The sequence below is a fragment of the Hipposideros armiger genome, unplaced genomic scaffold, assembly GCF_001890085.2.
Source record: "Hipposideros armiger isolate ML-2016 unplaced genomic scaffold, ASM189008v1 scaffold_92, whole genome shotgun sequence".
Classification (NCBI taxonomy): Eukaryota; Metazoa; Chordata; class Mammalia; order Chiroptera; family Hipposideridae; genus Hipposideros; species Hipposideros armiger.
This window is the reverse complement of record NW_017731442.1, coordinates 1,402,325-1,420,240: the sequence shown is the minus strand read 5'-3', so window position 1 is coordinate 1,420,240 and position 17,916 is coordinate 1,402,325. Positions and strand designations below refer to the sequence as shown.

The window sequence follows — 17,916 nt, the reverse complement described above, 5'->3', positions numbered from 1 at the left end:
AATCTGCTGGTTCTAAAAGATAAATGGAAGGGCTGGCTGAGTGGCTCAGTTGGTTAAGAGCTCGCTCAAGAGTGCGAGCTCTGAGCAACAGTGGTTTGAGTCCTGGCCCGAGCTGAGCTGCCGCTGAGCTGCCAACGGGTAGCAGGATGGCTCAGCTAAAAAAAAACCCAAAACAAACAAACAAAAAGAGATAACTGGATTCAAGGGTTTAAGGCCCAGTTTTTCCATTTTAATGTTAACTTTGTCAAGTGTCAAGAGACTTCAGATCAACCTGTTAGGTGCTTTGACCTGGAAGATGCAGTTTGTTTGGGATCTATGAGAGCAATATTTTAAATGGCCTCATAGCTGACTTGGAACATGTGAAAGCAGTGGGTGAAGGTATATTGTTGGAAAATGAGGGGAAAGGCCAAGTGTAAGGCATGCCTGAACACTGGTGGGAATGGAGGGATAGGATCCAGCAGGAATGGAAACGACAGAATTGTAGGTAGAAGATGAGCACAGGCTTTGAAAGAAGCAAGACAACACCTTGTTCCTTCTTTCTCCCTTCTTCATTCTGACTGCTTAGTTCCCAGTACAGGAGTAGAAGGCTTATTGCTGGTGCTGTGGGAATCTCTTGTGGCTTTTCCTGTTCTTTGAAAGAAAAATGGACCTTGTTTAAATAGCAGGAAGTGTCTGAGTTCTTTTTGCATCGATAAAAAGCACCAGCCTCACTGGCTGTTTACTGTGAGAACCAACCAGCTCCTCACTGACCCTATTGTGCTCTGTAGACTGGCTGGGGCAGGGCAGCGAGGGGCGGGGAGGAGCGGGGGAGGTCACTGGAACTTGTGTTTTATATCTCTTTCCTCTATATTTTTATATTTTCTGTTTGCCTGAGAAGAGTTGGTTCCATTGCATCCCTTGAGAGGCTAACCAAAATCTCCTGGATTTCACACCTTGAATGCGTCTCCATGTTTCACCAGGAGAAGGATATACAATCCCTTCAAAAGTCTCCTCTCCTTGGTAAAATAGGCGGTATTATTTAATCTGTTAGCCTGATTTTACTGCCATGGGATACATTCGCTTGATCTCTGAGCAGGATCTTACACTGTGGTCAGTAAGAACTTGTAGCTAAGTAAAAATGCTATATGATTGTACCATAGAATTGTAGGAAAGATTGCAAGAAAGTAGGTCTGTTCATTTCCACAGTTTTTGAGCTCTTGTTTTTAAAAAAGGGCTGGGCACAGGTTTGACTTGGCAGAATCAGCCTATTTTCTAGGAAATTGTGTTCTTCTTGGATTTACACCCTGCTTAGCTACAGGTTTGCTGTTGTCCAGTGTAGCTTTGGTAGCTCAAAACAAATTGGGTAATGGGTGCCAGGCCCAGGAGACACCGGTGTGTACAGAGAAAGAAAGCAATTCTTCTGCATATCTTTCTAAGGACATAAATACTGCAGGCTGACTTCCTCTGTCTAGCATGCTCACCGGAGATGCAGAAATGTTCATTGCTTAAGTATTTTAAGGCTATTACTTGAAGTCTCTTTCTTCTCAGCCTTTTCCTTCAGGGCAGTCCAAAGAAATCTAGTCTGTCCACTTCCGCCTCTCCCACCTACACAATAACAAGCTAACAACAGGTACCACTTCGTGCTTCTTTCAGGCGCATCAGAGTTCCTTCCATCTAAGTGTATGCGCATTGCCACCTCTGAGCTTTCTGAATCCTAGCATCAGTTCATTCTGGTTAGCACAGTAAAGTAGATGTGGGAAGGAGGAATGTGTGAAAACCACTGAATCATAATTTTGAGATGAAATTAAAGCTTCTCAAAATTTAGACACAAGACAGATTTGGATACACTTAAATATTTGTGTTGAGGGAGTCTATGCGAATGGAGAGAGAAGATAAGCAGGCTGCAGAAATCTGATGAGCTTAGCTTGCCCACTCTTGCTCAGTGTCTGATAAATATATGGGCTTCTTTCTCTCTCTCTTTTTTTTTTCCACCTTCCTGTGCTTTTAATGAGAAAATAATCTTATTGTCTAAAGCTGATCCGTAGCTCTGTGGGGAATGTTTAGGAGGTATCAAAATTGAGGAACCCCAGGGAATCCAAATAAAGGAGAAGGGTAATTGTGACAAGAAGAAAACCTTGAATTAGTTATGAAAGCATTGCTGCCTGATCAGACCTGGAATTTATACAGGCCTTCTTGTCTGGTGCCAGGGACAGGACTTAGCAGTCGCTTGTGTCCCAGCTGCAGTCATTTGATTGTGTTGGTAAGGAGACCAACAAAAAGAAGAGCACTTCAGTAATCTAAACAGGACCAAACAAAGAGGCTGAACAAAGGTGTGTGCCGCAACCTCAGGGGCGGGGGTGGAGGGAAAGATGTGGCCTGGCAGCGGTCCGAAGGTGGGAAAAGGCAGGCTGCAGTGCAGAGGAGTAAACATCCAGGACCTGGGGCTTTGTAGCAAAAACAGAGTGGCTGGTGATTTGTTATGGTGTTGTCAGCACATCCGTTCTCATTCAGTTTATACAATAATTGTGTACTTGGCAAATAGTGGCAAGAACTGAGACATGACCGTTGAGAACTTTTGGATTGCTCTGCAGTTCTGAGGAGAAACTATGGGTTCAAACCCAGAAACTAAAGATAGACAGTACGTTTTTCTTAACAGTTTTCTTTTTTAATTTTAGTTGTTGGTTGTTTATGTAATATCTCTAGCCTTCCTCTCTTCCTTTTTGTGTCCCATAGTCACTTCCATGTACACACTTAAATCTCCCAACCCCTTAAGCCTCATCTCTTCCCCCCTTAATAACAGCAATTGTTCAGCGCATGTTTATAGACCAGTCTGCAAACAGGAAACTCTCCTTCCTGAAATGTGATGGGAGTTGAATGATACTGAATGGATAAGATGAAAATTTGTGAGTTAAGTGTTCTTTAAAGATCTTTGGCTGAAATGATTTTTTTTTTTTAATGGGAAGAGGAAGGAGACAGCACCAGTTAGTGAGTGAAAGCAGCTTCCATTTCACAGAAACTCAAAGTCCATCTTTCTGAAAAACTGAACGATCCCTAGTGTCTTTATTGAATTACGGCTTAGTGTAATGACATTTACCAGCCAACCTATTGGAAACCATCCAGGAGAGGGAGTTTTGGGTTTTTTTTTAAAAGGGAAGAAGTGGGTATGTTCATTTGTGTTTCTTGGTGTTTTAAGTTTCTCCAGGGGCAGGCAGGAGCAGCCCTTGTTTCTTTACATGCTCGTGCTTTCAGAGGGTAAACCATGGAGCCACAGAACAGCAGAAACAGATATCTAGGATGGACAAAGACACATTAAGTCTCTCAGGTCACTTGCAGCAGATACGACATGGGCGTCACTCTTAGATGTCCATGTGTACCTGCTGTCCCTTGAGTAAGGATTGGAGCAGGGAAGCTTTCAAATGCCTATGTCTGATTGGGAACTCTCAGTTGGGAGGGAACCTATGCCTCCCCCTTTCAGGATATTTCTTCCCAGAGCACTACTGGGTCATGTTTTAACACTGCTTTGCATTCTTCTCTGTAGTACTTGCCTGCTCTCAGGATGTTAAGCATCCTGGTTGTAGTAATCTGGGCTGCATACAGCTTTGCAGTGAGTGATTTTGTTGCTTCCATTAAATAGTTTCCCCCTTCCCCCTTTTCTTCTCCATAGGCAAGGAGAGCCTCATCACTGACAGTGGGAAGCTGTATGCCCTTGATGTCCTGCTGACTCGGCTCAAGTCTCAAGGACACAGGGTCCTTATCTACTCCCAGATGACCAGGATGATAGACCTTCTTGAGGTAGGAGAAGAAACCTTGGTGACCTAGGACACTTTGACGTTTAACTTTCAGGAATCAGATGTCTATGACTAATATCAGGTCTGCTTAGTGGGAACTCAAAACTCGTCTTTGTGATTTTACTGTCTATAAAGGAGGAGAAGCAGTTCCTGGCAGCTGGACGCGTATGCAAAGGGTTTCTGCCTCCCTCCTTGTAACAATGAGCCAGAACACCACTAACTTCTTTACTTTACTAGGGAAGAAAGTCCCTCATTTTAAAGTAGATCAGAACCTAGGAATTTCTTGAAAAGTCCTCTGAAATTCTGTATGGAAAACAAGAGTTGGGATTCTCTGATGTGACCCGTGCGCCAAATGAGCGCTCCTGACTCGTCATCCAGGAGCGCACCTGGGAGGATTGGGTGGGAGACGAAGAAAGAGGCAGAGACAAAAGCTGGGAATGGGAGGTCCACTCAATGCTGATGGCAGAGAGTGGCCTCATTTAATATTTGTACTCAGCTTTTGTAGCAAATGTAACTTATCTAGAGTAGGAGGTTTTTGGGACCTTGAAGGAGTAGTTCCCTCCTCTTAGGGGACAGTTCCCTTGGAAGCAATCTTCCCGAGGTGGAACAAAGTATAACAAGTAGAAACTGTTAACAGGATGACTATCCACTCTGTAACTTTTAAGGTTGTGTGTGACGTTGGCTGCTCTTCTTCAGGGGCACAGTGGAATTGAGTCAGGGGCACAGTGGAGACGAGTCAGCAAGCTTGCCAGCTGCCAGGCTTAACCCTTACTGCAGCTCTGGTCTGTAACTTTTAAGCTGCTCTCGAGCTGCTCACCCTAACATGGAGGCCTGTAGCTTGACAGCTTACAGCCTCAGTGTCCCTGGCTGATCCCAGCTGGCTCCCCACAATTCTCTATTTAAGAAATCCAGAACGTGGCTACTCAACCTGAGTTAATGTAGTGGTTCTCAACTTGACTACATATTGCAATCTCCTCGGGAAGCTTTAACAAATACTGATGTCTGGTCCTATCCCCAGAGATTCTTACTTAATAAGTTTGGAGGCAGCCTAGGTATCAAGATACTTAAAAGCTCCCAAGGTGATTCTAATATGCAACCAAAGTTGACAATCCCTGGGTTATAGTGATAGATTCAGCGGTGTCTTACTGTGCAAGGCAGCTTTTGTTTCTTTAGTTACCTCTCTGTTGACATTCTCTCTGCTTTCTTGTTGTGTGAGTCGTCACTTGTTACTTGAGAGAGAGGAAGCCATGGACATAGAAACAGGAGAGTGAAAGTGAGGACAAATAATCAGAAACCACTAGAGTAAATCTCTAGTGTAAGAAAGTTGGAGAGATGCTGGTCGAGAGGCTGACACTTGGATGTCAGTAGTATATAAATTATTCTCATGATTTTTCGTGGGTTTTATATATGTAATGCTTCCTATTCTAACCCTGCTACTCCAGGGAGTAGTTGATAATAAATAAATGGAAATTGAACCATGATTACCCCTATCTCAGAATAAGGGAGTGGGGATCATATCGGTACAGAAAGAATGAAGGGTAGCGATAGGGAAGAATTTTTAGGTTCTTTGGAAACCAACGCTGGCTTGCTGAATTTTGCAATGAATTTATTTGAATTTGGTGGCAGGCTCTTTTTAAATAACCTGGCAACTTCTTTTAGGAAGAGACATAAATGATATTCAAAGTAAATTTAATTACTAAGTCATAGGTTTGAAACAAGTGAATATAGTGAATGTTGTCAACAAGCCACACTTTCTGGTTTGTATTATGAGTAAGTTACCTATTTCTAAATGATGGAAGATGCTTATAAGTGACTGTAAGAGAGGTGATTAAGCCATTGTGTTTGATGTAAATCTTGACTCTGTTAAAGGTCCTAACAGCAGTAATTCAAAATAAAAGGACTGCCTGCATCTGTAATGTTCTGTTCGAAGCAGTGATGCCAAAACAATATGAGTACCGTATTTCTCCATGTATAAGACGCACCTTAATTTTGGGGCCCAAAATTTGGGAAGAAAAAAAAAGGTGTTACATAAAGTTATTGAACTCAAGGTTTATTCATCATAAAATTCATACGACTCCTCATCACTGTCAAAACTTCCAACCATTAGCTTGTCCTCGTCTGTCTCTGATGATGAATCACTATCTTCATATATTGCCTCGTTCTCAGCTGGAAATGCAAGTTAAAAAACTACAACCATTGTATAAGACGCACCCAGTTTTTAGACCCCAAATTTTTCGGAAAAGGGTGCGTCTTATACATGGGGGAATACGGTAACTCACCTTCAGGGGGGCTCTTAGGTAAAGTGTACTTGACTTGCCCTGAAGAGTCAGGGTAGTGTAGGTGAAGTAGTGACTTTACACTGCTGAGAGTTATAGAAAAAGCAATATGGTATGGATTTTTTAAGGGAGGTGATGACCTTTCCTTTTTCAAGGCTGTATAAGTACATTACAGAGTCCTAAAAGTTGGTTCATCTTACAGGGAAGTTTAAGGGAAGGTGGGTAAGCCACCAAAAAATAAGCTGACTCTGGTAGATGAAGGTGAGTGGTCTGGTTTAAGTTTGGCACAGTCCTGCATTTTAGTCCATCATTCTGTATGTCACACACTTCTAGGTGCTACAGGAAAATAGGGTCCTTGGCTTTGTGCAGGAAAGAATGCAAATGTGAGCTGGTACAGAGTTTAAAGTAAACGTAAGTTTATTTAGCAGAGAGTAAATAAGAAGAGAAAGGAAAGGCCTCCCCACACTCAGAGTGGTGGTCTCTAGTTGCTAGTGAAAGAGAGACATCCTCCGTCTGCCGGCTAGGGCTTCTTGTTTCCACGGAAAACTTATTGGTATGGGGAACTTCTGCAAGGTACAAGAATAGGGGCAGGGTTACCTTTAACTTCTGTAAGGTACAGCCTGGGGCTAGTTTGTAATGGGCTTAATTACAGGAATGTCCATAATGGAATCTCTTTGCTCACTAGGCTTCCGATGGTCTGTTCTGTGTGATTGATTAACATCTGCCCAAGTCCTGTGCCTAACACACACGGGCTGCAGGCTTGGAATCCAACCTCTTGGTTTCTTCTGCTGTGAAAGTAGTCCTCATGCCCCTTTCCTATATTATAGGTACTCATAAATATTACTAAAATAAGTAAATCAAAATATGATCATGAGTTTTATTCAGGGCCAGTGCTGTAAACCTTACCCACCAGGGTCACTTCCTATCTCTCTAATCCAGCAGGTTTTTTGAAAGGGAAGGGGCTGTGGACTTTGTGGGTAGGTTTTGCAAACAAGGCAGCTTGAAAATCTTCTCTAAATGTAGTTAAATCTCTCTATGGGGAATTCTAAATTAAGAAAAAACAAATTCAAAGCCTGCATTTCACAACTGCTAACATTCCTTAGCCATATGTATAACATACATCTAGGATGCTGAAGCCAGAAAATGTTACAGCTGGTTGTATGTTTTACTGAAAAACTAAAATGAAATTGTTGTCTAGTTTCCTTATACTACACTTTTCTTTTTCCTTCAACATTGAAGTTCCTACAAGTTCATTCTATTTTTGTCAATTTATTTGTTTTAATATTATTTACCCAAATGAACCACATTCTGTATTCCAAGAGGTTAGTCCACAAACAAAATTTATTTTGTGGGTATGGACTTAAAATACCCACAATGTTTAGTATATGTTTAATCATTTATTGAAATGCAAATATATTGTGGATCTTGGAACAGTGCAGTGTTAGGTCTACATTTCTTTACCTTTTCAAATAGTATTTTAAGCTTTAAGTCACTCTCATAATGGACTCTTTTACTATAAACATTCATTAGAGCCATGTTTCAGCTTTAAAATATGACCTGGTACATGAACCCTAAGGAATAGCCCTTCTATATAGATGCTTTCCCTTGAGTACACTTGACCTTTTCTTTAAAAAAAATACCTTGACCCTAGCCTTGCTGATTTATTTGCAAATTGTTGTGGTTTTTATTTGTGTTTTAAATTTTTATTTTTTAATTTTTGTTTTCAGGATTCTCTTTGTCCCTTGACACTCTGTACTCGGTATGTCAATGAGGGAAAGAAAAGCTTGTAGTAGAACCAAAGTTAGAAACTCACAGGGGGCATTGAAGCTCTATTGTAGAGTGTGAAACATGTCAGCATGTCTTTTATACAGCAGCCTTTTTGGGTTTTTTGTTATGTGCTTTAGCCTTCCTTGGCTGTTTGTCTATTTCTGGGACTCAGAAGAACTAGAAGACAGTAAAAGTTCACATACTTCTATATGGCTAGGTTTCCGTCTTGTGAGAAATACTAGATTTGGGCACTTAGTATTTGCTCAGTATTTTCTAAAGTGATTGATAGCTTCTTTCTCTTGGGCAAAAATCTGACTTTAATTTAAATTTCTTGTGAATATATCAGATCTTCTTCCAAAAAGAACTCTGTAATCTGAAATGCTTTATCCAAATGGTATCCAAATAGTATTTCTGGATAGAGGATAAAAAAGGAGACTGCTTAATTTCCAGGGCCAGAAATTTTTAGTGTGCCATGGGCAGAAATCACGGACATAAATAGGGGAGGGTATGATAGATCACTAAATGTATGTTACGGGTTTATTTTATATTTTTGGAATCACCTACAGGTTCTTGGCTGGTAGGGGTACTATGGAAACAGACATAGCCCCTGTGCAATTGGGATGGTGGTATCCAACTGGATGTCAGACAAAAATTTTCTTACCACCATCATTTTTACCCTACTTTGGGACCTCTTCCCTGCACATACCTCTCCCTCCCACCCTCTCGCCCACCCCAATTCTAGTAGTCGCCTACAGATGACTTATATTATCTCTGGGTCATCTCTTTTGAGATTCATTCCTATTGCATCAAGCAACTGAGTCTATAGTTTAAGGAAATAAGCCTCAGAATTTTCTATGCAATACAGCAAAAGTACTTGGAAAGGGTCAGCCAACTGGTGCTGCATGTGGTGTGATTATTAAGTACGAAACCCAGACAAATCTTGAATTGCACCAATATATGAAAATAGTGCAATGCAGAATTAAATCCAGATAATCCATAGCTAATGGTGATATTTGAGACACTGGGTTGTATAACTTGCCCAGTCAGCAAGTACCTCACTAGGGAAGGATTCATGCTGAACAGACTTTCTATCATTTATGATCTGGCTCCTCATAGAACTCCAAGTTACCTTTGGGAGCTATGATTCTGAACATACTGGGAAGGGTTCCATGGTGTAATGGTTAGCACTCTGGACTCTGAACATACTGGAAAGCTGAATATTCTAAAACTGTACCATGAAATGAAAAGCAAATTAACTAGTATTTTCATTAGTTCTTAAGAATGATAGAAGGAAATGTGTCAGCTTACAACCAAACTATATTTATTCTGTTTAGTTCTTTTTTTTTTTTAAAGATTTTATTGGGGAATTGGGGGAGGAGAACAGCGTTGGGGAGTCAGGGAAGGGGAACAGACAAGTTGCTGTCCTTTTGTTCTTCAGTCTAGTTGTGGAGGACGTCGCTTCACTGGCCCATGTTGGTTTTGTGATCATTGCACTCTTCCCAGCTGAGGCAGATCAGTCGCCCGCCATTGGACGGCCATTTCTCGGCAGCCCACTGCAGCCTACGCCATCGAGTCACAGCAAGCAGCCCACCTCCAGGTCGAGCTGTTGTTCACCATCTTAGCTGTAGAGGGCGCAACATCATTGGCCCATGTGAGATCTGAACCGGCGGCCCTGCTGCTCAGAGCTCGTGCTCCCAAGCCAACTTTTAACCAATGAGCCACTTGACCGGCCCAGTTCATTTCTTTTTCATGCCAACTGTAAGCAAGGCATCGTGCTAGGCAGATGTAAATACCAGTAAATGTGGTCTTTCACTGCAAGAAATGTATCTGTTGGAGAGGGTGTGTGTGTGTTTCACAAATAACTGTCAAATGTACCTTGATACTGAGGCCAAAAGTGAAGCCTGATCAGAGCTGAAGATAGCAGGAGGGATACATTTTTTCTAACTGGGTCGCTTGAGGAAGGCTTCACATAAGCAATGACATCTGAACTGAAGTTAAATAGAATTTCAGCCATCAGGGAGAAGGGCATTCCAGACTAAAAAAGCCAGATGTAAAAAGGCACAGAGATGGGAAGGTGGAAGACATTTGGGGGAATCGTTTACTGTGACGAGCATATGGTATAGGAGAAAAGGAAATAACACAAGTAGTGTGAAGGCAGATTATGGTGGGCCTGTGAATGCCTTGTGATCAGGCTTGCTCCACAGCGCTCTGAATGAGATAAGGGAAGAATGACTGCCATTTTTCACTCATTTGGTGCGATTCACCTGGACAACAGAGAAGTTGTAATAGACATTGAGAAGAGCCTGACTTTTTTCTGGTGATAAACCCCAAAGATGGAAAGGGGTATGTCCAGGAAATGGTTACAACTTGTCTGCAGGTTTGTGGATCATACTGAGTCTTTCCCTCAGGTGGTTTTATGGAAGTGAAATTGGGTTAAATGAACATCAGAGGCAACTTTGAGGAAAAGAAGTCTGAGAGTGGAAGTTCATGATATAGATATATAAGCATTTGGCTTTATTTTTTCAAGTGCCCAATTATCCTTATGACGATGATGAATGGGGGTTATGGACTGAATATACTAAGAACCTTATGGGGCTTCTCACCCCACCCTACCCCCTTTTTCCTAGTGGTGGTGAGCTTCTGTTCCATTTGGGAAGCAGTAGAAGGGTTAAGCCAAAGGCTCAGTCTACCTGAGTTCCAATCCTAACTCTTAATACCTACTGCCTGTGTCGCTTTAGAGACCTTACGTGACGTCTGTAAAATGGTAGAGACAATAATAACACCTACCTTTAAAGGCTGGAGTGAGGATTAGATGAACAAAACCAAGTAAAATACATGGAATAGTGATTGTCACTTAGTAAATGCTCAGTAAATGCTAGCCATCATCATTATCACTACTACTTCAAGATGAACCTAGTCCCTTTGTGTTACACCATTGGGTTTGTGGATATTTGCTTTCATTTAGGATACTTTAAGGAGTGAGAGGCACTTGCTGAAACTACTTTGAGTTATGCTGATACCTCTGTTTGCATGCCACTGCTAAAACGGAGCAGTGAAGGATGTGAACTAGAGCTAACCTGTTTTCTCAACTTGTATTTAAGCTGGTGGGTTGGGGTCAAGGATAAGAGACCTAGAAAGAGATTAAGCAGATGGGGCCCTCAACTCCCTACCCTTCTTCATCAACCAGAATAACAGTGTTGTTTTCTATTTTATATTAGAGGGGTTTCATATAAGATTTTGCTTGGGAAAAAAAAGTGTTCCAGTGCTTTAAAAATAGCATAAGAATATGTCCTACAACAGTGTTTCTCAAACCTAAATGTACTTTCAAGTTACACATGTTAAAATGTAAATTCTGATTCACTGCGTCTGGATGTGCCCCTCAATTCCGAATTTCTAACAAATTCAGGTGTTGCCAGTGCTGCTCACCTGAGGGCCATGCTGAAATAGTAAGATTCTAAGGGACCTGCCCTGCCTTCCCTCTACAATGGTTGTTCCTAGCTGCAGATAAAGGGTATCTACTGCAATCACCTTTGGAGCTTTTAAAAAATAAATCAATCCAAGCCCTAGCCTAGACCTACAAGCTCATAATCCCTGGGGTGGGTCCATGCATGGGTGTTTTTAATCCTGGTCGAGAATCACTACTCAAACGCCAAGAGTACATCTTGTCCATACCCCTTTGGCTTCTTTAATGATTTTTAAAAATATCTACTAGAACTGTATAGGTCTCAATACTTCTAAATGTTAAAAGCCATAATTTTTATTTTATTAGTTCAAGTGGTATTAGAACTTACTTTGGTTAGAAGTTATTGATCCACAAGAATCCACTTAGGAGTACTGGTGTTCATATTTGTTTAATTAAAGGCAGATACTAAATTATGAGACTTCTGGGAAAGGAAGAAGGTCTATATTTGGTTTCTCTTCTCTCTTTGCTGCTGTAAGTGGAGCAAAAGGAATTCTTGTTACAAGGCTCCAGGAAGTTTAATCATCCTGGTAGATCATTTTCTAAGCCTTTCCTAAACACCAAAAGTAGACTTGGTGAGAGATAGATACTTTTGGTTTCTACAGGGTGTCAAGTGTAAGGAAGGACTGGTTGATGGTTAGTCTTTCTGTCCCCTAAGCCCTTTTTAATGTACAGGAGTGCTAAGCATGACACAGTTCCTATAAACCACAGTAAAGCCATCAGCAAGCCGTAACCATGCAGCAGTGGTCCTCAGACATGATAGTGAACTACAGAGAGTTGGGGGGTGAGTGGGAAAGTTGTGCCATCTTTAAATGATATCTAACTGCAAAACTCATCAAATAGACAGTTTCTAATTAACCAGATATCAGCAGCTGGCTTTAAAAAGAATATATTAAGCAAGGCTCTTATAATGAATCTTAGAAAACCTTTTGATGCTTTTTCATTGTTAAGTGGAGATAGATTTATTTGTGGAGATCAGTTTTTAAAGTTCTAAAAGTGCTATAAGTACTATCAAATAATTTGTTGTTAGAATTTCTGTTTTTATTTTAACAAAATAGAATTGAATTTAATACTAAAACATTAGATGTTTGTAGGCTCTTAGGAAAACAACTAGGAATGGAAGTGGGCACAGTTCTTGAAATTAACAGTTGGAAGAAATTAGGCATTTCCTTCTAGATGAACATTTGATTAAGTATCTTTTCTAAACAGCCTAGAATTTTAAAGAGACATCTAGAATAGCTTTGGTATAGCCAGAATTTGTGAATGAGAGAAATATTGAATTGCTTTTTTAGCTTAGTCTTGATATATCTTTTAGATGTTTTTCTATGGCGTGGCATGAGGATTATAGACATTCCTCTTACTCTGCTTTTAACTGCTTTTTCCATGTCCATTTACTAGTTGTTTTTGAAGCTGTTTACTGAAATAGGATCTAAACTCATCTAAGCCTTCTGAAATCCACTACTCCCCAGGGTGAGAGAGCAAAGGCTGAGAGCAGTAAACTGAAAAGATTCACTTCTGTTGCCTCAGTAACAGGCTCTCTGTAATTAGCGCTGGTTTGATTATGGTCTAGGACATATATCTCTGGTATTGTGCTGAACTTGGTATATAAATGATGTGAACTGCAAGATCTACAAGAAGATTCACTCAGTGCTGTCACTGAGGTTAGAAGTGCTGGTTTAAAAGGCAAAATACTGCCTGTGCAAGAAGCCTGCCTTTTGGTTAAAGTCCAAATCTGTAGGATGCCAGTCTGTATAATCTCCTTATTTTTTTCTGGATGGTGGCATTCTCTGATTGGATTAGCTGCCAAGGTAGTAAACCTTTAAAACCATCATCATGCTACCATTTTTCACTTTCTTTCTCGAATTCCACCTAATCTAAAACACCCCTACTCTTCTGCCATTAACCCTGGTCCATTATAGGGCTATACCACTCACTAAATGTGAACTTGAAGCTCACTGTGGCTGAATATTTTCTGCCCCTCTTTGGTGATCAAAACCCTTAAAGAACGACCTGGAGACAGAAAGAAATAGTAAATACATATATAAAAAACACAGTGAAGATGTATGCCTCAATGAACTTCTCTGCAGTGTCGACCAGCTTCACCTCCCGGTACCCTAGCCAGAGACCTCTGCCAAGCCATTAAGGAGTTTTTGGCACTTACTTGCTCTAAGAATAGGCTGCTACATACACACTGCACCAGCCATACCAAATTGTAGCAATGATGTGTGCTGAAATACCCAGCCAGCTATAAGTTACGAGAGTATTGCAATAAAAGAACATTTGCGCAGAAAATTAATTCACACAAGCCTCTCCCAAACATTGAAACAATTAGCGTTTTTCAAGAGGGAAGTTATTTTAGAATTGAAATAACTGTTTCATGGTGTTTTTTATCAACAGGCAGCTGTGTTGTTGATAATAGTTTCTCTACAAATGGACTTTTTGAAATGTAATCCATGTAATCAGAAGTAATGAAAGAGGAAATCAGTGTTCATTTGGATATCATCTGTAAGAGGAATTGCAACTTCTGAAAATGGATATATGTCCTCTCCACTGCATCTCTTAAAGTCTCTTCTCCATTCTTAAAAGTTGTAATTTCTCTTACACATGATGTCAAGAAGATTCTCTGCCATGTTAAATCACTTTATCTTAACGTTCACTCTGACACTTAGGCCTCCCTTAACAGTGGTGCATGCTCTGCTGAGAAAAGGAAGCTTAGGCTATAAATTCAAGGACTTTGGTCAGCAAGGGTTTGCTGGGGAGAAACACATTAGGGTGAGTGTTACTTATTTAGTTCATAGCTGTGAGAAACATCTGGTTGGTACTGAAAAGCCATTTTGGCTTAGACATTTCCTTTTGGGGTTTGTTTGTTTTTTCATGAAACCTGCAGGAGTAAGATTAGTTTCCAAGTTGAAACTGAGGGTGGCCATCGTCTTCAGGTTACCCTCGATTTTTATACACTGGCAATGAACTCATTTACAAATTGAATTCCTGTACTTTTGAGATTGCTTTCTCCTCATTCTGGATTTAATGACTTGCCCCCAGTATGGATGATGAGGTAGAAGGTGGGTAGATGCTTATGGGAATTGGAATACAGTAATTTGCATCAGACTGATTACATCTTTTTACTCTTGATTGGCAGGAATATATGGTTTACAGGAAGCATACCTATATGAGGCTTGATGGCTCATCTAAGATCTCAGAGAGGCGGGACATGGTTGCTGATTTTCAGAACAGGTAATGTTAATGGGAATTAGAAAAATCCTTGTTTGATTTTCCTCTAATGCTTGAGATGGTGAGTTTAAAAGAAATACCAACACATCTCAAATTGTTAAGTGATTATGGTATATAGTTCCTGCCATTTTAAGAGGTAGTTTAATCTGTCTATAGCAGTTCATATCTCAGAGAGAGAGAGAAAGGAATACTTGATGATTTTTGTATTTGAACTCCACTTCTTACTAAATCAGTACCTATTTCTTTGGATAATAAAAGAAATGATTTCTGAGTATGACCCAAGACCCTCCTTAATGTGGATAATATGTATGTAGAAAAAAGTCCACAAGACTTTATTCCTAAATCCACAACACGCAGTGGCTATATCTGGATGTTGACGTATAGTTGCCTTTAGTTTGTTTTTGCTTACCTGTTTTATTTTGTATGAGTTAAAAAAAAACAACCTTCCATTTTCCTGCTTCCCCTCTAGCATTGTAGTAATCCAGTGCAGTATGACAAATTGCAGTGGTGTGCTTTCTGTTCAGCTGGCTCCTCTCAGTTACAGTACTTCTACCTGATAATGAGCCTATGAAATTTCAAATACTGCCTGCTGGATGCTGATGGCTTACAGAGCCATAATTATCCTAAGTGCAGGTTCTCTTTGTAATAAGCAGAGTCTAGTTACTGCTCTCTCCAAGGAGAGAAAGCCAAGCTCTGCTAGTGACAGGTCTGCTGAACTCCACCCTACATTTTCTTCCTTAAACCTGGAAAACTAAGGAATAGAGCAGCTCTTAATGTTTTATAAATCAGAACACTATGAATTTCTGGCCTCTAATTGTATAGTCTGTTAATATTTAACTTTTGCGTTCTTGAGAAGAAAATTAAGCACACGGCCATTTGTATGTAGGTTACAGTTTTTACTTTCTTTCAGTTTTAAAGCATGGTTTATTTCAATTGTTAAACAATTTAGCTTAAAACAAATCCATATTTCAAATATAATACCTTCTGGTTGAGAATTTTTGCTGTTGCACAATTCTTTACAATAGAGCACAGGTAAGAAGAAATATCCTGATGTTTTGGTTTACAGTGTATACTCAGGCCAATAACTTCTAAGTTGAAACTACATCTGAATTTAGGTGGCTATTTGAATAACAATAGAAGGGAAGATCTGCCTTGGACCAACTGCGTGAATGGCCTAACTTAGCTTCTCACCTAGCAGGAGCTATCAGCAGAGTCCGAAATTGATTATTTGAGACGTGTATAAGCGTAGTATTCCCTCCAGCTACCCTCCCCATTGTTATACCCCCATTACCAGCTGATCTTTAGCTTTTCTTGATTCTGAAATCAAATGAAACATGTTTTACTATCTCCTTACCTATTCCAACCTAAGAACTTCAGCAAACAAGAATCTTATGTACAAAATTTATAGACTGTGTTTTCCTCCAGTTTGCCTGCATTTCCCCCAGTTTGCCTGCATTTCCTCCAGGCATGCCAGCATCTCTGATACCAGTAGGCACACTAGTATGAGGTGGCATGAGTTGTGTGTTAGCAGAAAACCCATTAAGTAATCAGTATTTCACCTACTACTGTTTGTGTTTATTTTCCACTAATACGTTTGATATTGTACTCTTGAGGATCTCATAACGGCAAAGCTATTTTTTTCTAGTAACAATTGGCATCATTATATATTAAAATGCCTATTGAGGAAAATTGAAAGATATTTAATGAAGAGAATAAAAATTACCCACAGTCCCATCACTTAACATTTTGGTATATCCCTTAGTCTTTAATGTGTGTGTGGTTATATTTACACGTTGATACCATATTATAAATAAGATTGTATTTCCTGATTTCTTCACTTACAATTATATCATAAACGTTTTCACATTTCATTTAAAAAGTTTTGTAATCATTATTTTTAGTGACCAATATATACCACTACACTAGGTATACTATATACCACTTTTCTGTTGTTAAAATGTTGAATGAATACCTTTGTTTATGAAAAGCTTTGTCATCATTTTAGATTACTTTCTTAATATAGATTAAAACAAGGGAAGGGCCGGCCAAGTGGCTCAGTTGGTTAAGAGCTCGCTCAAGAGTGCAAGCTCTGAGCAACAGCGGTTTGATTCCCAGCCTGAGCTGCCAACAGGTGGCACGATGGCCCAGCTAAAAAAAAGAGAGAGAGATTAAAACAAGGGAAATCACTGAATGAAGAAATATGAACATTTAAAACTGTACACATTGTCAGATTGCTTTGTAGAGAGTTCTACTGATTTAGACTCCAACCAGAACTGTAGCATGTTGACTTCTGATGATGTGGGATTCTGAGTTGTAGAGCTACAGCTGTTCTTCTAGCTGACCCAATTCCCAGAAAACTGGACTATGCAATCCAGAGCTTAGTATATTTTACAGTGACCTTTTAGTGGGAAATATCAGCACATGTATCTTAATTTATGACTTCAAAATCTCTTATTTAACTTATGAAACAGTTATTTGGGCAATCCCAGTAGCACACAATAGTTTTGAAAAAGCTTAGCTCTAAAAGAAGGGTGTCTTCACCATTAAATTGTACTATTATCTACTTAGTAAACATCTTATTTTGCACAGCTTTTCTGGTAAACCTTACCTGAGCTTCCAACCCTACAACGGAGAATTACTTAGGGAGAAGTGAGGTTTTTTTTAGATTGAACATTTGAATAACCATCACTTTTAACACCCCAAATCTGATATTAGGCAAAATGAAAAACAAACTAAAATCTCCTTCTCTACCTACATTATGAGCTAGATGATTAGAGTTGGGATAATGACGAGGAAGAAATGAACCATGCCTGTGCTGATCGGAAGTTTACCAAACAGACCCCTCCAAATGGGGAAAAACATCTCTCAACTTATAAATCTGAGTGGCTGCCGTAGGCCAACATGGAGAAAAAGACAGGTGTTTTTGAACACAAAAAAAGCATGCTTTGCCAAATATTTCATTATTATTAATGAAAAGACATCAAAAGAAAAAATTGTAGTTTCAACTGGAAAGCCCTGTGGCTCTCAAAGGTCAGCCAGAGTAAACAAGAACTCCTATAAAAAGCCATTTACATTCCCTTCATACAAGATTTATTTATGAGGGATCCTTCCAGGAAAGAGTCTGACTGAGACTAAAGACTGTTTGGCCAGGATGTCCTGACTGGGCAACATTTAGAACATGTGACCAGTGCGTGATCCTAGAAGCTATTCACAAGGTCTTTGCTCAGGGGTTCCTTGACCTTTGCGCCCCTTCTTCGTACCCCATGACATTTACCAAATGAATCCCCCACAGTTATCTGACCACGCAAGGTGACCCTTTCGAAAAAATGAGAAAAAGTGAGTGTACTGTGGGTTTTTATTGCTGTGAGTTTTGTAGCGCTCCAGTGTCACCTTTCATTCTGGCTCTTTTTCAGTC

The 17,916-nt window shown here is 40.0% G+C and overlaps 1 protein-coding gene across 2 annotated transcripts in view; it reads left to right on the top strand.

Moving 5' to 3' along the window:
• INO80 (INO80 complex ATPase subunit) overlaps nucleotides 1–17,916 on the top strand; it is a 122,200-nt gene that overhangs the window by 84,826 nt on the left and 19,458 nt on the right. For both annotated transcript variants that reach the window (XM_019645024.1, XM_019645023.1), the window contains exons 27-28: nucleotides 3,644–3,771; nucleotides 14,410–14,504. In XM_019645024.1, coding sequence (XP_019500569.1) covers nucleotides 3,644–3,771; nucleotides 14,410–14,504 — 223 coding nt within the window. The remainder of the gene's footprint in view (nucleotides 1–3,643; nucleotides 3,772–14,409; nucleotides 14,505–17,916) is intronic.